The 22,637-nt window shown below is 33.9% G+C and overlaps 1 protein-coding gene across 1 annotated transcript in view; it reads right to left on the minus strand.

The window, feature by feature from the left end:
• The window catches only part of LOC143082834 (ataxin-10-like), a 30,550-nt gene extending 16,911 nt beyond the window's left edge, over positions 1–13,639 (minus strand). The window contains exons 1-5 of the mRNA XM_076258724.1: positions 13,379–13,639; positions 11,272–11,628; positions 7,315–7,482; positions 5,210–5,287; positions 4,263–4,410 (exon numbers count right to left, since the gene is read on the minus strand). Of these exons, the coding sequence (XP_076114839.1) occupies positions 4,263–4,410; positions 5,210–5,287; positions 7,315–7,482; positions 11,272–11,628; positions 13,379–13,503 (876 nt within the window). The 5' untranslated portion in view covers positions 13,504–13,639. The remainder of the gene's footprint in view (positions 1–4,262; positions 4,411–5,209; positions 5,288–7,314; positions 7,483–11,271; positions 11,629–13,378) is intronic.
• Positions 13,640–22,637: the final 8,998 nt, after the last annotated feature.

Here is a 22,637-nt window from a genome sequence, read left to right on the forward strand (position 1 = left end):
CTAAGAAATGGAAAGATCACAATTGGAAAGTTAATATCATCTCTTTTGTCGTAAAGTTTTATTTTCAACCGACCCACATTGTCAATTTCTAGACGTAAGTCAAGATATGAGGCCAACTTAGCTGCATACTTTGTATCCTTTATCTCTAGTTCAATGGGATAGATGCATTCAACATAGTCACCAAATTTTGAATTATTTAGTGAAGAACATCATCTATATAGTGGAAAGTAGAGTTAAAGGATATTGCTAACTTCTTATCTTTCTTTCTAAGAAGTTTCTTTATGAAGTCAGACTCATAATAATAGGGAAACAAGTTGGCAAAAAGAGGGGCACAATTTGTTCCCATTGGAATGCTGATAGTCTGTTGATAAACACGTCCTCTGAACGTAACAAATATGTTGTCAATCAAGAAATCAAGCATCTTGATAATGTCAGTTTTAGAGAATTTTTTGTTTGAATCAGAGCTGTGATCCTTTACAAAGTAGGATTTATCCCTTCCCAAGACAAGATACTTGTATCTACGTTGGTCATTCTTTTTTATGAAGCAAAGAAATACCAACACTTTCAATTTGTCTTTTAGTTTGGAATGTAGAATACTTGTGTAAAGTGTAGAAAAGTCAAATGTTTTAATACTATTACAAGATGAAAGAGAGTAAGATTGTATGTATTCTAAAAGATCTTTGGAATTTTCAAGTATCCACATCTGATTCACGACTCCTCTTGAATAGGCAGTTTCACAATAACTTTGAAGCCTGTCTTTGATTGCTGATAAAATTGATGTTAATAATTTCGAAAGAGGTTTCATGGAGAACTTGGAAGACCCAGCAATATACTGTTGTTTGTAAGGACACTTATGCAATTTCGTTATCTAATACAGTGATGGAAGATCCAGTATATCAACTATTGCAAAACTACTTTCAAAATTAACTTTTGAAGTTACGCACCCACTGTTTACCCTGAACTTCCTTTTATAAATTTAAGTTAAGTTTATCTTCCTTTCTTTACGATTGAACATTTAGGATTGAACATTTTAAAACCATATTGATAGATTATATAATTTTCAATAAAAAAAAGTTTTCTTGATATTAAAGTATGTTAATTCAAAAACATATCATTTTGTAATCTATAAATTGCATTATTTTGTTTGTACTATCAAAGGTAGTTGGAAACCATGGAAGATATTAATAAACTCTTCATAAATACCAAGTTTGAAATTTAATATTTGCGCCATACGCACTTTTCCTCTACAAAAAGTCTTTCAAAAATTCAAAGTTATGTAAACAGTTAATTTATAATTATGACCATATCAATGATAATTCATGTCAACACAGAGATTGAATTTCATGCAATCTTTACTTCAAAAATTATATATCTACAAAAATTCTGACAAAAACTCATTAACTTGGATTTATTGATTGGTTGATTGATTGATTCTTGGTTGCTTAACTTGGAAGTTTTTCCAATTATATTACACAAGAAAATATGGAGGTCCAACGTTATAGACAACATACCACACACAGCATAGGTGTCTGTCACAGATAGAATGTGGTCTTAGAATTTAAAATTTTTGAAAAATTGGTCATTTACAAATTGTGGTCCAATTTCAAAATTCTAAATACATGGCTAGATCCTTCACATCAAAGAACACCAATAATTCTACTTTTGCTGAAATCAAACATTGTTTAATTTTGGATCCTGTGGATCTTAAACTGGGCCCAAAACCCAAAAATCTAGATTCACTGTTAGATTCATTATATTAAGAACCCCAAGAAATAAAATATGTCAACAAATTATCATAGTTATAGAAAAGTATTGTTTATGGCTCCTTTTTTATCCTCAATTCCTAAATAGTAAGGGACATGACCCCATACAGCAATCCCAACCTCACTTTTTTTGGTATTGGAAGCTTGTTCCTAAAAGAGTTCCATAGATTTATACTTTTTAGTTATATTATATACAGACACCAGAAAGTACTTTTTGGGACCCCTTTTTGGTCCTTTATACTAAACAATTAAGGGCATCATCCCAAAAATAAGTTCTAGTCTTCTTTTTCAGATATGGAACCTCAATTTCATAGAGATTCATGGACTTAATATACTCAAATTTTTGTCTTCAGATGATCAGGACATTACCAAATAAACTCCTTACAGATATCAGGATTAAAATTCTACATTTACGCCAGATGTGCGTTTCATCTAAAAAGAAAATACAATGTATGGCTGCTAATTGTTGAAAAATTAAATATCTTGCTCTCTTCCAGCCAGATTTGCTGATTCTTTTTAACATATTATGCAAAGTAATTCATTAGTTAGCAGTCAATAGAAAGACATCCCTCTGTACCATTCAGCCAAGATTCTCTATCTTTGCCATGAATATATCAAGTTCTAAATTAGGACATTGATGACTTTAACTATTGAAAGTTGTGTGATCGAGCTGAGATTAATAAATTTCATTTGTATAACAGAAAAATTACATCAAATCAAAAATATTTCAGATGTAAACGACAGAGAAATAGAAAAAAGAAAACGTTAATTATCCTTTTTGTTAATTTTAATTCCGAGCACATTTTGCACATTGTCATTTATGAGAAGTGCATTCAAATGATATCTCGAAAAATAAACAAACTTCCTGCATTGCCAGGTGTTGTGCGGTACTGCTAAAAATGCGGAAACCATAAACTAGTACATCACTCATTTCAAAATCAACTAAAAATACTATTTTTTCCTATCTGTTTTGGTCTACTAACATACTTCTACTATTGTGTGGGCTTGACTTTTAAACTTTTAAAAAAACCAGCAAAACATCCCTTCTCATCATAAACATAATAAAATTACATAAAACCATCTCTGTCATATTTTTATATTTCTGATCACATGCTGATTTTACATTTCAAATAATTGCATGTTTTGTGCTATAAATAGATCAGTCTTAACAATAATGGGAATTTATATGTCATTGATTTAAATCAATACACATAAATCTAATAAAAAAATAATGAAATTCTTAATTAAAAAATCTACATGATATGTCATTACACCTTAAATTGATATAAAATATCATATACATCTGTTCATACATACATATTTTTTTACATTAATAAACTGACTTTATATAACTGCATACTTGAAAAGTATTTAATGAATTATGTAAATTTTACAATTCATTTTAGAAATGTTTTAAATTAATAGCTTTTTCAAAAAGTACATTGTTTTGATACTTTTGTGGATGGTGGCCACCTGTTTATCTTTACTATAAAACTATGAGTTTCATAGGTAAAACACTTAACAAATGCATTACTATTGCACAATTAAAGAAAAGGTATAGGTGAGAAAAACACAATATTTACACCATCTGGCATTCTGACTGTCAATAACGATTCGTAGGTTGTATTGCTAAAATTTACCTTTGAAACAATGTCTTTAAACTACAGTGGGAAATAGCAATGTAAGAATTTATACAATTTGATTTTCAACTTACAATTTCAGGGAGCATCAGTTGGACTTTATTATAATCTTACTTACAAAAGGGATTGCTCAAAACAATGTTATATATATATATATTTATACTAAATATGAATAACAGATTGATGGACAAAGGACAATCTTCATTGTTGTATCCTCTGCTCTATTTCAATGCTTGGGACAACCAGCAAAAGAAATTTTATAACTTGTAACAAAATTAAAGAAATTCCAAAGGCCATGCATGAAAATATGCTGAATATACACATTTGATATCAGAAAACAAAAAGAATACCTCAGTATGCAAAAGTGTGTACCTGATGCAAAACAACAATACAACCATAGCATGATTTATTAATACCCTTAATAAATAATGCAAAAACACATCCTTATGACCCTTAGCGTGACAATAATTAGAACAATCGGTCCTGACAATCAATCACAAATAATACCACCGTAAACCAACTTTTTTTTGCAGATATTTTATTTTGATTTTCAGCCTTTCTAGTCCATTTCATGCTGATTCAATTTTCAAATAAATATGTAGTTCAATAGGTAAGATTTTACATACATGTGTAACATATTTGCGGTGATTTTTATTCTCATTATTTTCTTCTTGCAAAAGACGCGAAAAATAAATCGCTGGCAAAAATTAGTAAATGTATATGAATTCATGATATGTTTTGGAAGTAATTTGCAATTGGTAAATAAGCCAGGTTAGTTCAAGTTAGAAAATTTGATACATGTATGAATTTGTCCTGCTATATTCTTTTAGCATGTATCCTTGATATACTGTTTAAATACCTGATTTTGATGTTTCTCTAACAGAGACAGGATTATATAGGATTGAGATTTCACATCTTCAGCAATAAATTGTAGATTGCTTTTTGAAGGGTTTAAATCATTCTCAGTTTTATCTAGATGGTCCAACATCACTTCATACACCAATAACCTAGAAATCAAAGTAAACATCATCAAAAAGGGGTCATTTCATTGTTTTATAAGTTTTTGGCTTTGTTTATCTAGTATAGCATGCAAAATAAAATGCTCCCCATGGCGCAGCTTGATACAAAGACAGAGGTCGAACCCTGAACAGTTGGGGCAAGTATGGACACAACATTTCAGCTTGATACAGCTCTAAATTTGGATTGTGATCAAATAGTTGACACAGTATAGGTTTCAGACACAGAATGAATGTGGTCTAAGAACTTAAAAATCTAAATTGGACATTTACCTTTTATGGTCCAATATCCAAAATCTAAATACATGGTTAGATTCAGCATATCAAAGAACCCCAAGAATTCAATTTTTGATGAAATCAAAAAAATTTCAATTTTGGACCCTTTAGACCACAAAGTGGACCAATTTGATATGGGGTCCAAACATCAAAAATATAAGTACATGGTTAGATTCAACATATCAAAGAACCCCATATATTCAATTTTTGTTGAAATCAAACAAATTTAATTTTGGACCCCAATTTGGACCAACTTGAAAACTGGGCCTATAATCAAAAATCTAAGTACATGCTCAGATTCAGCATATCAAAGACCCCAATGTATTCAAATTTTTGTAAACAAAAATTCCATATATGTATTTATGTTCAGATTAGAAATCCAATGGTAACTAAATCACATTTGTTCTAAATATGATTCCACCTTTCTGAATAAAGAAAGACAACTCCAAACAAAAAATAAGTCTGTGAAGGGGTACAGTATATCTATATGTATGGGTAACAAGAAGTTACATACTTCTCTGTGTCTTTTAATAATGGAAACACTTTGGAAAAAATGCTGTCAACTTTGCACATACTCTCTATGAGAAATAGTCTGGAATATAAAATAATATTGTATTAAGAAGTATCTGCTCTATTAAAAGCAAGCTGAGTTTATCATACAAACATGACATTTACCATGTATACAATATTTGTTAATATTTTTACAAAATAATTTCATTTGAAATAATTATGTAAGCATTTCAAATTGTTATCCATGAAAGTTTCAAAATCCTTTTAAAACCACTGTCAAAACCATAATTAAAGAAGTAGGTCCAGTAAGACCCCTTTTTGACCCCAAAAGCAGTTTTACAAAATTGTTAAAATGTAAACTTTTAGTTATTTATTGGAAAGTAGAAGGCTTCTGCTGCATAAATATGGGCTGTTTTTTGACATTACAATGTACATATACATCGGTTACATGTACTAGCATCATTAAGTCATGCTAAATTACTGAAATCTTCACAATTTTAGCATTTTAGTTAAATTTTAGACGGTTTCCGTCTTAAATGTAAGTGGCCGCATTTGTGTTCATTATTAATATTGAAATGTAAGTTGTATTTGAGGATATTAAATAACATATATAAAGGTTGAGGATGAACACGGATGCGGCCACTTTCATTTTTGACAAAAACCATCTGAAAAGTGACATTTTTTGGCATATTTGATAGATTTTTCATATTCAAGCTTGAATCTGAGCGTTTTTAATGAGTAAATCAGTTAAATTCTTTCACATTAATTGAATCAACTGAAATAAACATTTAAGTGTTTAAAAAAGTGTCGTTAATCATTCGTCAGATGAACCTGAAATTTGAGGCCAAAATCGGCCCTTACCAGACCTACTCCTTTATTGTTGGCTTTTGTTTTTATTGCAACTTTGTGTTCCTTTTGTTATTTTGATTTCCCCTTATAGTTGATGTGTTTCCCTCTTTTTCAGTTTGTAACCCAGATTTGTTTTCTCTCAATCGATTTATGACTTTTGAACACTGGATTACTACTGTTGCCTTTTTTAAGGACTAATCAGGAATTTTAAAACAGTAACATAAAATAGAGTGCAAAGTTCTACTGGTTCATTTATCTTTTTTATAAAGTGCTTAGAAGTTATGTATCATTTCAACTGTATCTAGTCATGAATCAAACAATAATACAGTACATAGAAGGCAAAACAGTTTACAGTCACTCTTGACGGTAATTTTTCACTTGTGGTTCACTGTATATTCATCTTTGTTTATATTTTTATGTATATCATATGTATATGACAGGGTTAGCAATCAAAATGTAATCACCTTATTCCCAAGCAAAAAAAATACAGTTTCACAGTCTTAGTTTCAGAGTTTGGTGTACATCCCTTTTTGTCCTTTTTCAATTGTACGTTATTGCTTATAATTAATGGCCAGCTGTCAAAGCCCATCTGCAGGTGCCGAATTTTCTCACTGTGCTGAAGACCATTGATGGCCTTGGGCTGTTATTTTGCTCTTTGGTCAGTTTGTTGTCTCTTTGACCATGTTGACACCTAATCAATTTCCACTCTCATTTTTTTACTGAAACTAACACCTCAACAAGAGTGGTTTAAAATGGAATCACTTTACAAATGTATGTGTAATACACCTACCCCCATTCACAATCACTTTACAAATGTATGTGTAATACACCTACCCCCATTCACAATCACTTTACAAATGTATGTGTAATACACCTACCCCCATTCACAATCACTTTACAATGTATGTGTAATACACCTACCCCCATTCACAATCACTTTACAATGTATGTGTAATAAACCTACCCCCATTCACAATCACTTTACAAATGTATGTGTAATACACCTACCCCCATTCACAATCACTTTACAATGTATGTGTAATACACCTACCCCCATTCACAATCACTTTACAATGTATGTGTAATAAACCTACCCCCATTCACAATCACTTTACAAATGTATGTGTAATACACCTACCCCCATTCACAATCACTTTACAAATGTATGTATAATACACCTACCCCCTTTCACAATCACAAATGTATGTGTAATACACCTACCCCCATTCACAATCACAAATGTATGTGTAATACACCTACCCCCATTCACAATCACACTCTACTGTCAAGCTGATCACATTTGTCAACATCTGTATTGTATTTGAACTGGTCCACATATCCTGGTTGTCCAGGTTACCAGATATACAAGTATGTGCAACCATGCAGGTATACATGCTCAGCTTCTCATCTGATATATCAAACAGCTTGCTGAAAGTTACAGTTGTACATTTTAAAATTATCAAATATACTTGAGAACATAAGTTTTCATGGCTTGTCACATTATAACTGTATTGTAAATTCAGAAAGAAAAAAAAATATTATAGCGAAGGCATAGGTTTCTCAAAACTAAAAGCTTGCATTTAAATATTGCATGTAATGGTGTTTCCTGAACTCGCAATTATTTATCTTGCATTTTTGTCCTTTGCCTAATAATCACAATGATAAATGCACCCAATTAATTGCTTACTATATAGTAATAAAACAATAAACTACATGTACCTATTGTATTCTGGCTGTACATGTATGCACACCAGCTATTTTTCTATTATTTCATCATGTGAATTCAATGTCAAATATGTAATACTTTTAAATCAATTTCATTCATGATTCAAGCTTTTATCATAAAAAAGTTGCTAACTTTTATGTCATTTAGTCTTTGGTGGATAGTTGTCTCATTGGTAATTATACCACACCTTCTTACGATGTCTTATTTTCATATTACTATGTACAAATGTAGCTTCTTTTTTCTTAAGTAGAAAGTTTTTGAGGAAAAAAAAGTGATTTTCTAACTTCTATTACAAGCTATAGGTATACAAATGCTGCATATAACCCTCCAGGACTGGTGTTACAAAATTAATTGGACTAGAAATAACCAGATGCTCCACAGGGTGCAGCTTTATACGACTGCAGACGTCAAACACTGAACAATTTGGGCAAGTATGGAAACAACATTCAAGCTTGATACAGCTCTGAATTTGGATTGTGATTAAATAGTTGACACAGCATAGGTTTCTGACACAGAATGAATGTGGTCTTATTTGAACCTAAAATTACTTTTTTTTTTGCTTTTGAGCAATACACTATGCTGTTGAATATTAATCCCCTCAAAAAGAGTTTGCAATAACTACATCATAAAATATTAAAATATGAAATGACATAAAGTCATGTTTAAAATTAATATTAGTTAATAGTAACTTCTAACATGTCTAAATATAAAATTACAGCTAAACATCTCAAGACAATCATCATTTCTTAGTACAAAATGTTCAAGCAGTGTAAAGGAGGTAATCAAATATATATATATATAAAATGACTGAATAAATAGTCAACGATCAATCTTACAGGGCGATGGATCATGTAATATGATTCTGTACACTACAAAATATAATATATACATGTATATTAGTTTCCAGTAACTCCGGCTTTAGTACTTGCTTTACAGTTCGAAATTCTTTTTAAAATACCAGTGTAAATTACAGGGCTTCATTCATTCGGGATGGATGTATAAGTACGTAGCCACGTTCAATTATTTAACCTCATTAGATCAAACTTAATTTTCTAATCATTATTAGACTGCTATTCGTTTGGGAGGCTTAAATATGTAGTTTCTGTTGCAATTGCCCTACCATTGTCAAATTTGAAATATTATACAAACTTGGATCAGTTAGGACATTTTTGATTTTTTTGTTTGAGGACTGCCCTCAATGCAGTTATAACATCTAAACTGTCACAACCTTTGGAAATTTAGAGTTGTGCCAGTTCACATCGAAAATAACTATTTTCATTTGGCATATCTTTGTTATCTTTGCGCCGTGTTTGGAAATTTTAAAATTGTATCAGGGTCTGTGGTGTTCGCTTAATTTGTATAAATTTCGAGATTTAGAAAAAGTTTCTCAGTTTGAATATTTTGACATGATTCATTTGACATCGTGCTATTATTGAAGAAGGATATCTGTTATCCGAAATATCTAATATATGTTCATTTGATAGTTATTTAATGGTGATGTTGTACCCTTTTTGACTTGTTATATATATATATATATATATAAGTACGTCTGAGTCAGTGACAACCCTACAACAGATGTATCCATCGGATCGCCATCAATGATGGTGATACATGGCTGTGTACATAATGTATATACAACTCGTCTAAACATCAACCCAACAATGTTAGATCTGTAAATTTGCTTTCGCAAATTTTTGGTTCTTCCCTCGCCGGGATTCGAACCCATGCTACTGTGATATCGTGACACCAAATCGCCTGCACTGCAGCCGTCCCGCTAGACCACACGACCACCTAGGCTCTCAATAAAGAGCTTTCGGTGGGCATGTGTTACCTTTCCACGTCAGTTTTAATCTAGCGGCGTACTACAGTACATGATATATAAGGCATGAAGATGTTATTGTTACAGATCAGCTAAATTATCTATAGTAAAGGATCCTACAAATTAATGTAAGATACAGTCACAGAAAATAATTATATTCATAAGTACGTCCTTATGAATATAATTATTTTCTGTGACTGTATCTTACATTAATTTGTAGGATCCTTTACTATAGATAATTTAGCTGATCTGTAACAATAACATCTTCATGCCTTATATATCATGTACTGTAGTACGCCGCTAGATTAAAACTGACGTGGAAAGGTAACACATGCCCACCGAAAGCTCTTTATTGAGAGCCTAGGTGGTCGTGTGGTCTAGCGGGACGGCTGCAGTGCAGGCGATTTGGTGTCACGATATCACAGTAGCATGGGTTCGAATCCCGGCGAGGGAAGAACCAAAAATTTGCGAAAGCAAATTTACAGATCTAACATTGTTGGGTTGATGTTTAGACGAGTTGTATATATATATATATATATATACACAACAGTATTCTTTAAATGGAATTGGCTTACCTCCCTTACACTGCTTTTAAAATGTCTAAATTGTTCTTTAACCAGAAAAACCCTTGTTTTCCCCTTTTTTGCCCCTGATTGCTAAATGATTTGAGCCATAACCCCACATAACCATTCCTTTGTAGCATGGAAACTTATGGTTTAATTTCAGAGCGATTTATTCACGGATTTGGCTATACTTTTTGGACCTTTTGGATTATAGCTCTTCATCTTTTATATAAGCTTTTGATTTCAAATATTTTGGCCACAAGCATCACTGAAGAGACATGTATTGTAGAAATGTGCATCTGGTGCAGGAAAATTGGTACCGTTAATGTTATTATTACACTCAAACACAAGTAATTGACTGGAAACTACAAAAATGCTTGTTTGGGCCCCTTTCTTGGCCCCTAATTCCTAAGCCTTTGGGACCATATCCCCAAAATCAATCCAAACCTTCTACCTGTGGTATTAAAGATTGTGATACAATTTCAGACCAATTGAAATACTTATACACAAGTTAATATCCTGAAAGTAGAAAAATGCTTGTTTTGGGTCCTTTTTGGGCCCCTTATTCCAAAACGGTTTGGACCATCATCCCAAAAATCAATCCCAACCTTCCTTTTGTGGTATTGAACCTTCTTATCAAATTTCAGAGAGATCCATTCACTTAAACAAAAGTTATTGTCGGGACACCAAATGTGTCTTCAGATAACGTAGACATCATACCATTATACGATCACAAAAAAAATTTTGTAGTCGTATAACAACTAAATGTATGGTATATTATTATTTTGTTATAGTCATTGTAATATCATTTTGATGGGATTCATGTTTCTCAGTCTTTAGTGTTCTACAGTTGAATGTTGTCTTGTGTACTAATACATGTATTTGTCTGTTTGTCTTTTCTTTTTTAGCCATGGGGTTGTCAGTTTATTTTTATCTAGGAGTTTGAATGTCTTTCTGGTATCTTTCTCCCCTCTTCTACATGTTCTAGGAAAGATAATGTTTATGACAGCCACAAAACACTATCCGACAAAAATTGACATTTTGAAATTGATCATGGCAAATGCAGTTCCCTTTCTGGTTGAGAACTTAAATGCAAAACTAATTCTTACTTGAGTTCTTCCACAAATATTTTCCAGATTAAACACTGATTTGTTACATGTCCAACACTACAATTTCCTAAAAATTGTACAATACATCTCAATGTCACAATAATGTCTGAATCTTTACTGTGTTTAAATTGCTTCAACAATGCCTGTATAGAATTTTTTGAAGCTGTGAATAAATGTTCATGGTCGCTAAGTAAATCTTGGTTTTGTTCACACTGTACACACATATTTCTGAGTGTTCTGTATACTTCTGTTAAACAGTTATTAGTAGAATGCACTTCTATTTGATTTTCTTTACCATGATTACATAGATGTATCAAATCCACTAGTGTTGAGAGGTTCTCAGCAGTAAGTTTAGCTCTGAAAAATATAAACTTAAGATCTACACAAAATAAAACATTATAGAATCATCTATGCGCCTAGACCTAAGCCAGGAGCGTCTGGTTTTTGTTAGTTTTGTATATTTTATAAATTTTGATTAATTTTTATGTTTCTGAGTCAAGTGCAATGAAGTGTGACCTCCATTTTTGCTCACCTAGTAAACATTTTTGTTTAAAGGCCAGCTAGAGTATGCTTCCTGGTCTGGAAGTTTTTCTCTAACTCACTGTTGAAGATCCTTTGATGGCCTTTTTTTTTGCTCTTTGGTTGGGTTGTTGTCACTGAAGAATGACAACTCCCCCTACTGCCAAATAGCCTCACACCAAATTGCCCCACTTTTGATTACCAACTCACCCTACTTTCTAAAAAAATTATCTGCTCTGGTTAACCAAATTGCCCTATTTATGAAAAAAAAAAATTGTGATACTTTAAAAAATCAAAAACTAGAACAGTTTAATAAAGTGATGCCACCAAAATTCCAACTTGATCTGTGTTTTGTGGTAATTAGCATTGTGTATAATGCCCCAGTCACAATAGACCATGATCGCATCACGCTCACCGCAATCTAAAATAAATTCAGATTGTGGTGAGGTTGAGGTATGAAAATGTAGATTTTGGTTGTTTTCACAATGCTACTATGTCCTCATAATGATTCTACAACGATTCCACTACGATTTTATCATGTTTTCACCACCCTTATTCTGCGACCTCACTACCATTATCACAATCTTACTACACTCATCATGTTCTCACTGTGACTTTATCCGATTGCAACAAGATTTTACCACGCTTTTTCTGCGATCATAGTAAGCTTTGACCATGATCATTCTATGATCTTACCACATTCATATTCCGTACTACATTGTATGGTCTTGAACAGCGTAGTATTAACGTGGTATAGTCGCAGTTACGCAGTAGAAGCGTTGTTGCATCACGGGGAGAACATGATGGTCGTAGAGAGGTCACAGTAACATCACTCTGAGATTGTACATGTTGTAGCGCAATCTCTCTTACTAGAATCGCGCTTTCGCTATGCTCTTGCTACGATGTTACAGCAACCCTTGCGATCCAACCAAGAACTTACTGTGCTCTTGCTACACTTCTACTACTGACTACAATCTGATTTCGTCATGTCCACAGGATTGTTTTGAACATTTTCAAGTTGGCCACAATCATCACGATCATGAGACCTCACCACGACTGTACCATGACCGTACTGTGATCTACACGACCTTACTGTAATCTACACAATTGCACTACAATCGTCAAAATTTGCAAATTTTTAAAGCGACCGTTGCAATCCAACCACGAACTTACTGCACTCCTGCATAACTTCTACTACGATCTGAATTCGTCACGACCACAGGATTGTTTTTGGTACATTTTCAAGTTGGCCACAATCATCACGATCATGAGACCTCACCATGAACGTACCACGACCTTACTGTGATCTACATGATTGCACTACAATCGTCAAAATTAGCATTTTTTAAGAGATTGTAGTGCGCTTGTGGCCTAGTGTGACTGCAGTATTAGTTTCATAATATTTGGTTGAGGCAAATTAAAGTTAGGAAACAGAAACCTATTTTAGGGCCTACGGACAGACAGACAGACAGATGAATGGACTGACAAGGGTAAAACTTTATGCCCCCACTGGTATAAAAAGGGGGTTCATGGTCCCAAATGATTTGTGTGATGCCGCCTCGTATTAAGATATATAACAGATTCAAACCTTTCTGATTCACCAAGCATGCAATCCTTTAGTTGAACTAACAGTTCATTTAGATGTTGCCATTCTGAAAAGCTTTCTGGCGAACTGGAACAAGCTGATTTGACTGCGGAAAAGGTATTTTCCATTTTAGAGGCAGTATTTCTTTTCGGGCTTTCAATGTTTCATTCTTACTCTTTTCCCTTGTTGTGTTTTACAGTTTCAAGATTGCGCAATCCTTCCGAAATTTCAGTATCTGGTACCCTTGATAAATATCAAATGATAAACCAGTCCAGATCTAGAACCTAATCAGTAGTCCCGAACCCGTAACAGAGTTTTCGAGAAATATGTTGAATTTGTTATAGTATTCTATGCAAAATATATGGTAGCTTGCGCCAGGGACTGTATATACCATAATGTATTATATGTCTCTGTATATACTAATATAGTTAATAAAGAAAGTCACTGCTTGTGCGTCTTAACATTCGACTGCAGATTTTGATAAAACTCTCGTAAAAGAATCTGGGTCACTGCAAATTCAAATTTCATATAATAACTTCGTTTTTTCGATAAAATACATTGAAATAATGAAATCAAATGCGGCTACTTTATATGGTTTATACTGTGGAATTTATAGTTTTTCTTTAATGAGGAAATATTTAACTATAGAATTGATTACGATTGAAAGAATTGTTTTTCTTAAACACTCCTGAACTATTTGATAAAATTCTTTGTTGCTGGATGAACAAAAAAAAAAAAATCCTGAAAAATTCAGTATATTTAACTGCCCTTCTTTCTAAAGGAAAAAAACAATACACAGATAGACTTTTTGTTATTTTCTAAGTTTTATTGTAAACATTTTATTATTGTTTAAATTAGTTTAGAATTGTTTAAAATTTTGAACACACACGGTGATCCGCCATCAGCAGCACCAGATAGTCCCTAAATAACCCATATATAATGTGAAAAATAAGATATCACAAAACAATTAACCTGGTTTCGGTCTATTGACATAAAAATTGGTTCTGAATGTCACGGGGGTAGTCAGCATTTTTAAATTAAATTTATCCTACATCGACACAGCAATCCGCAAAGTGTTTACAACCAATAACCTATCAATAAAAAAGCATGTCAACCTATGTATACTCCAACATCGCTTAATGATAAATCAGTGAATTCAATATACTATTGACTTATAATGGTTAACTTTTTTGCAAATTGTGACTTGGACGGAGAGTTGTCTTACTGACACTCTCACTGTATACCACATCTTCTTAATAATCCTATCAAAGAAAATTCATACGGCAACGTCAGCAACAAGTAATGGTGAAACGATTTCGTTCAATGCAAAGAACAAATTAGACATTAAAATAAGTATACAAAGGAATCCATTCAATCCAAACCAGCAATATAGTATTATATTTTTTTGGTAAATAAACTAGTTAAATAAACTTAAATCAGTATGCATTCACTAACTTATACTCTAACTGCGTTTTGCTGCAATTTTTTGTATAATGTTTTAGAGACTGTTCACGGTGTGTTTTTCTTTTTATGCCCCATCTATGATAGTAGAGGGGCATTATGTTTTCTGGTCTGTGCCTCCGTCCGTCCGTCTGTTCGTTCGTCTGTCCGTCCGTCCGTCCGTCCGTTCGTTCGTACCGCTTCAGGTTAAAGTTTTTGGTCAAGGTATTTTTTGATGAAGTTGAAGTCACATCAACTTGAAACTTAGTACACAAAAAAAAGTCATGTTCCCTATGATATGATCATTCTAATTCTAATTCCAAATTAAAGTTTTAACCCCAATTTCACGGTCCACTGAACATCGAAAATGATAGTGGGAGTGGGGCATCCGTGTACTATGGACACATTCTTGTTCTTTATATTTTGCCATGGTGATGTCCGTCTTATGTTTGCCTAAGCATTTTGACATTCCCTCAACATCATCTTTTTGTAAGTTACAATTGGATCGTGAATTTCATAATTGCACATGGTTGAGTTTGGTCCGTATTTATGAGTGAAAGTTTGTCCGACAAAATATAGAGTTTTTTACTACAATGAAATTTATAATATACATGTATAATTATGCGAGCATAAACGAAGTTCATGAAGTGTCCTAGTAAAATATGAGAAGGTACAGGTAAAATGTACTACGGAAGGGCAAGATGTACATTTTTCGTAATTTAATAATTTGTTTCTATAATATTCGAATATCTAAAACGAAAGTTCAAATTCGAAACATTGTTCTGCTCGTCTTAAACAATGACGTCCTTCAACAATGAGCAAATCCCATACCGCATAGTCAGCTATAAAAGGTCCCGACATGACAATGTAAAGTAATTCAAACGAGAAAACTAACGGCCTAATTCATGTAAAATGAACGAAAAACAATTATGTAACATATAAACAAACGACAACCACTGAATTATAGGCACCTGAATTGGGATAGGCACATACATAGAGAATGTGGCGGGGATGAACATGTAAGCGGAATCCCAACCCTCCCCTAACCTGGGACAGTGGTATAACAGCATAGGCGGATCCAGGGGGCCTGGGGGGCCCGGGCCCCCCCTTTCGTGGGAAAAATTTGGTTGATTATATAGGGAATCATTGAAGCATGACTGGAGCGGGCCCCCCCTTAGGTCAGTCAGCGGGCCCCCCCTTAGGAAAAGTTCTGGATCCGCCACTGAGTTACAGTACAACATAAAAACGAACTACAATAAAAGTCTGTTGAAAAAGCTTAACTCATTAGATGGATAAAAAAAATATGTTCTTCGAGGTACACTGGCCATATACATTTGGATCAATGTAAGTGAGTTGTAAAAAATGTATGGCTTCATAAAGACACCCCCCCCCTTTTTCCCTCCAAAAAAAATCAACAAAAAACACTTGTCAAAGATTTTGTGCGAGAAGATATTTAGATGAAATTTTCTCTTAAACGTTTCAGATTTCTCTAAACAAATGAAATTTATCCACATGAACTCATTCCTTCATCATTAAACAGTTGTCGCGACTGATGTTCTTTTTAAAGGGGCACTAGCTGTCAAATTCATGTTCACCGATTTCACTCAAATTATCGTATTTGATTTATAAGTTAACAATGTAAAACATCTATCCAAACTAATGAAAGTCTTAAATAAACAGTTTACAGGTCGAGAGCTCGAAACTATGTGGCTTCGTTTTGTGTGTATTTTAGACTAGACGCCATCTAATTAACTATCGAGTTGACCTCCGAACACCTCTGATGACCATATAAGCGATACAAACATCAATGTAGATCTAAATAGATTAAGCAAATCGTGCAATTAAATCTTCCATGGTCTGTTAAATCTTATATTATAGATTAGAAATAAATGTTTATCTCCTTTTTTACCTGTATAAGAATGTTTTTAGTCAATCGAATAAATTACCTTTGTTTCATTTTCAATGTAGACATTATTTTCCTTTAAATAACTTTACACGAACAATTCATGCGTTATCCATCTCTAACTAAGGGGTTAAATTGAAGTTCCCATGAAATACGGATGTAATGAGGTCGAGTTATTCGGTCTCACTAATTAGCGACAAGAAGAATTTTAGCGACAAGAAGCGTCAAGAAGCCGGACAAGAAGAAGAATATTAGCGACAAGAAACGACAAGAAAACATTTTTTTTTTTTATTAAAATAACTTATTCCAAATAAATATTATTCATCATCAATGTTTTTCTAGTAGTAAACTTTCCTTTCAACGATGCTGATGACTCATTATTAAACAGAAGACAACCACTGTATATCAGATTCCTGACTTAGGACAGGGGCAAATATTTGCAGCTGGAAATTAAATGTTTTAATGGTACAAAACCTTCTCCCTTTTCTGAAACAATAGTATAACATCACTATGTTTGTATAATTTATTCGTCTTTAGTGTCTTAAACTATCTGCTAATGGCAGTGAATATACTCATTTATATATGCAAAATAAATGATTGAAATGCCAATGTGACCAGTTTTGATATAAACACGAGAATAAAGAAATATGGTCGGCAAATCAAATATTACAAAAATAAAGACTAGGTCCACTTCCCCGTCCCCTTTTATGCTCAAAATCAAAAGAGAACTTTTACGTTATAAATAAATCTAAATTTCACAAATAGGGTAAAGATGGGGAAGTTCGGACACTTCGTAATTTGTCTCAAATGCGTTTTAATTTAAGAGAAGTTAGAACCCCCAAAGTTTCAAACGACCAATCATCATGATAGAAGAGGATTTTCCCGACCTAAAATAGCTATTGGCACATACTTACCTGTGATTGGTGGACCAATCCATAACGATTATCTGAAGATCGTGGCCATTGGGGAAATTCGGACAACAATGGGGAAATTCGGACGTATAAATGGGGAACTTCGGACACTACTCAAATTAAAGACACGTGTTATAATTGAAACTACAATATGGACTATTGACTTTTTTTAGGATAGTTTTAATGAATATACGTTTTTGTGATTTATAACATGTTTGATTATTAAATTTTTTTTTTTTTATCGTATTATGATTAAAAAGTGAACAAAATAGTTCAGTTCCAAATGAAATACAACAAAGGCGTTTCAATTGTTCGTCGTCGTCGTTGAATGTTTTTTGTGTCAGTTTGTACTCAATCTTCCCGGCTATATGCTCTTTTTATTACTTCTCTTTAAATATTTTCGTTTTATTTATAATATTGTCTGATTAACCGTAGCAGATGCAGTAAAAGCGCTACAAAACGATTTTCGATTTATAATGTGAATTTATTTTTTGTGTTTTTTTTTTATCTTTAAACTATATATATAATTCGTCTAAATAACAGCACAACAATGTTAGATCTGTAGAAGCAAATTTTTGTTCTTCCCTGGCCGGGATTCGAACTCGTGCCACTGAGATAACGTAGCACAATATAGACCACTTAACCACCTAGGCTCAACAAAAATCAAGCTTTCTGTGGATGAGTGTTACCTTTCCTCGTGCAAGCCGATTAGGTGCCACGATATCTCATTAGCATGGATTCGAATCCCGGCCAGGGAAGAACAAAAATTGGCTTCTGCAAATTTACAGATTTAATATTGTTGGGCTGTTATTCAGTAGACGAATATATATATAGAATGTTGTAAGTATTTTGAAAGTGTAAGTATACGTGTATTTGTGATCACTGATGTATGTATGTATACACAGGTTTTGCTGCTGAATCCCAAATTATTGGTATGTTTGTTGCTCACCAAATTTTGTCATCACTGTCATATACATCTTATCCGGAAATAATACAAACAGAAACACTGTTCAACGGTAGTGATAGAGAGATTTGTATGCTTAGATAAATTCATATAAATCTTATTATGTTGGAACATTTATAGCTGACTATACAAGAGTTGTCTCATTGGTACTTACACCACATCTTTTTTTATGTATACAGTATGGGTTTTGCTCATTGTTTGCGATGACATATTTAGACTGTGTCCACTTAGCTACTTTATTTACCTATGGTACCTATTATATATATGCTGGTATATAAAGTAACACATGCCCACCGAAAACTCTTTTTTTGAGAGCCCAGGTGGTCGTGTGGTCTAGCGGGACGGCTGCAGTGCAGGCGATTTGGTGTCACGATATCACAGAAGCATGAGTTCGAATCCCGGCGAGGGAAGAACCAAAAATTTGCGAAAGCAAATTTACAGATCTAACATTGTTGGGTTGATGTTTAGACGAGTAGTATATGCTGGTATATAAATATATACATATATGTACAGTGATGATGAAATACCTTAGAAAAGTAGAGAGAACCAGGCCAAGCTATAGGTATATACGAATTCTTCAGTCAGGCTCGGGCTTTTGGATTAGCAGATAATATTAAATAAAATGAAGTTTAAAATTTATAATTTGTTACGGTATTTAAAATTAAAGTATTGTGCTTATATTTTTTCTACGCCAGAGACACGATTTTCGGCCATACCAGACTCATCAGTGTCGCTTGAATCAAAAATAATGAAAGGCCAAATAAAGTACAAAGTTGAAGAGCATTGAGGATTGTAATGTTAGAAATGCATTTACTAAACTGGTTCAGCCAAACAGCTTTATCGTAACTGTTTATAACTAGAGTCATTTGTTTGATGCGGCTCTGTTTTAACTGAGTACATCATATACGCTACAATTCACTTCATTTTCTTGATAAATACGTCAATTGCCTTTTTCTTTCTGTTTTCTGCGTTGGCCTTCTTCTTAGTATCATTCTCTTCCTTCTTTTGTTTTTGCAGGCGTTTTTCAACAATGCAATCATCGGACGTCAAGACACGGTGACCGGTTTGTTTCTTTTTTCTTTTTTGCGGTTTCTCATTTATACTTGCATGTGAAGCGACCGTAAAAATGTTGTTAATTTCTGAATTCCAATCAACAACTTTTAATGGGGATTGCATCATTGTTGAAGACCATAGAGGGTCATCTCGCCTTTGTTTAATTGCACCATGTTGAATTGGTTCAACTGTGTGATCCTGAAGCAAATTGTGCCTGATGTTATCTCCAGAGTTGTCAGGGGGGAGAGTAAGCGGCAAATCAATTACTTCCGGTTCAGTACTTTTTCCAATTAATACGGAGAGATTAAAAATTTCTTCCACCTCTTCCCTTTCTTTTTCATCAAGTATTGAATCCTGGTTTTCAACCGCGATCTGAGAGAGGAGCTCGAGATTAATTTCGGGGTTAACACCATCATATGGCGGTAGATCTGTGGTACTGGTATTTGTAGGGTTAGGGTCAATATCATGCTGTTCCTCCTCGGATCTTGTCTCTGTGGTGGTAATTTCTCGGGTAATTTCAGGTTCGGGATATTCAATGTTTGTAGGCTCGGCAGGCATGTAAGCCTCAAGTGGAATAGCAGACGGGTTGAAAGGAAATATACCACACGCTCTAAAACCGCTCACAATATTTCTGTGGCTGAATGCTAGTTTAAACGCATCATTGCTAAGTTTTGGCCAATTCCATTTCATTACCAGATTGCTTGGTGATTGCATGGTAAAATCGTCACATGCAGAATTGTAATGTTTTTTAAAGGGTCCAAATACGGTGCGGTCTAGCGGACACAAGAAATGTGTAGTATGGGGAGGTAGTGCTAGTATCCTAATATTTTCCCTCATACCTTCTTCCAGTAAATCCAACGCCTCATGTGACCTGTGTTGGTCTACTATTAACAGTTGTGGTCGTGTTGGACCACAGTTCTGTAGAAAAACCTCACGGAACCATTTAAGGCATCCTGCATCATCAATCCATGCATTCTTTTGAAATGCCCACACGGCGTTTTCATGCCCTTCTGACTTGTTAAATCCATTTAATGATTTTTCTGTTTTCCCCTTTACAACATTCATTGGGGGCATTGCAATACCTGCGGCACTAATGCAGGCGACAACCGTAACTGATTCCCTTGAGTTGGAAACTAATCCCGGGACCGATTTAACCCCTTTTCTAGAACACTTTTTAGCAGGTGTGTGTTCCATGTTTGAATTAGTTTCGTCCATGTTCCAAATGGCATTTGGCGAATCTCTTAAATTTAGCTCAGTTAAGGTGTTATCCAGATCTTTAAAGTAGTTATCAACTACTGGCTTATTTAAATTTCTAGCCCTTGTACTTGCTAGTTTTTCTGGCTTTCGAAGGACTAGTTCCGGATTTCTTTGTCTGAATCCGTCCCACCAAGCTTGACCCGGAATGCCTTTTTTAAATGGAGTTTTAAGCTTCATTGTACGAGCTAATTGCCCTGCCTTTCTCATAAGCTGCTTTCTCGATACCCCGAACCCTTGTTGTGACACCAATTGGGCTTTCGCAACAATCTGTTTTTCAACATCCAGTTCAAAAACTGTGCTTCTACCACTTTTCCTGCCAGTTGCAATTTTTCCAGACACATGATCCCCAAGGGTAGATTTTTTAACACCATAATGATCAGCTGCTTTTCTGATCGACATCTGATTTGAACGGACTGCCTCAATCGCTCTTTGAAGCATTGGTGACTGTTTCTGATACAACCCTTTAACTTTTCTAGCCATCCTATAACAGAGAGAAAAAAGGAATGATTCCTTTGGCTATAAACAAAGAAAAATTTCCCTTTTTCATCTCTGTTATTGTTACCATCGAACACAAGCTTAACTTTTGGCAATATAACATAACTTCCTAGCGAGAGAACTTTAGATTATATGCAAAGACAGATGAATACATGTATACACCATGTAGAAGACTGCAAGATTTGTTGAGGTGGAACATAGTTTATTAAGCTTGACCAAAACTATAGCATGACACAACGCTAATGAGTGCTTTGTCGTTTTTATCTTGCTGTATATCCTTTTAGTTTTTCTTTCATTGTTTAGTTTTTATAAATCACAGGGTATTGACTACAAGTTAGAAATAAACCCCGTCCATCGTCTACGTGCATTTTTCAGTTAAGACAACCAAAGACATATAATAAATGTATTATATGTCTCTGCCAACATCCACACGTAATATCCACACCTAGAGGGGTGCCGAGTGTTGACGTAGACGATTAACGGACTTCATATCTAATCTGTAGTTGAGTACCTGTGGTAAAAATCAGGTGGTTAGTTTCTTGTTTAATTTGTTTTACATTTGTCATTTCGGGGTCTTTAGTAGCTGACTGTACAGTATGCTGTTTGCTCATTGTTGATGGCCATACGATGACCTAAAGTTGCTAATTTCTATGTCATATTGTCTTTGGTTGTAATTAGTCTCATTGACAAGCATACCACATCTACTTTTCATAATTAGTAATAATAGAAATGTATAGTTATTATAGCCTTGATATAACTCATTCTAAATGCAACGAAAATACTGTGCTTTTAAGTTTCAAAGTCGGAAATACATATTATCTAGAGGTATGCTTGGAGTTATATAAGAGAAACAAACAAAAAAATAAAGTCAAGAATTATTCATTTTTTTTTTGTGGTTTCAGCATAGTTTAAGTTCAAAAAATACTCCATGTTTCCTTAAATGGTTAGTAGCATTATCAATTTCAACACTCGATGTTTTGCATCCAATTGAGCATCTTTGCTGAGGCCCAGTCCTTCTTTGTTTAACAATAGCGTCTTCTTTTGGTTTGAGAAGCCAATTGTTTGACAATCCCAAATCTATAATTTTTGAAATAATTTGGGCATCTTCCCTCTTCATGTATGCTTTTTTGTTCGGCCCATCCAAAACACAAACTGCATTTGCATCTTTTGGGTTGTTCGATTCTCTACATAGCTTATACCCTGCGCCAACGGCTAGTTGCCTTGATCCCCAGTGGTGCA

Source organism: Mytilus galloprovincialis, chromosome 1 (assembly GCF_965363235.1).
Source record: "Mytilus galloprovincialis chromosome 1, xbMytGall1.hap1.1, whole genome shotgun sequence".
NCBI classification, from domain to species: domain Eukaryota; kingdom Metazoa; phylum Mollusca; class Bivalvia; order Mytilida; family Mytilidae; genus Mytilus; species Mytilus galloprovincialis.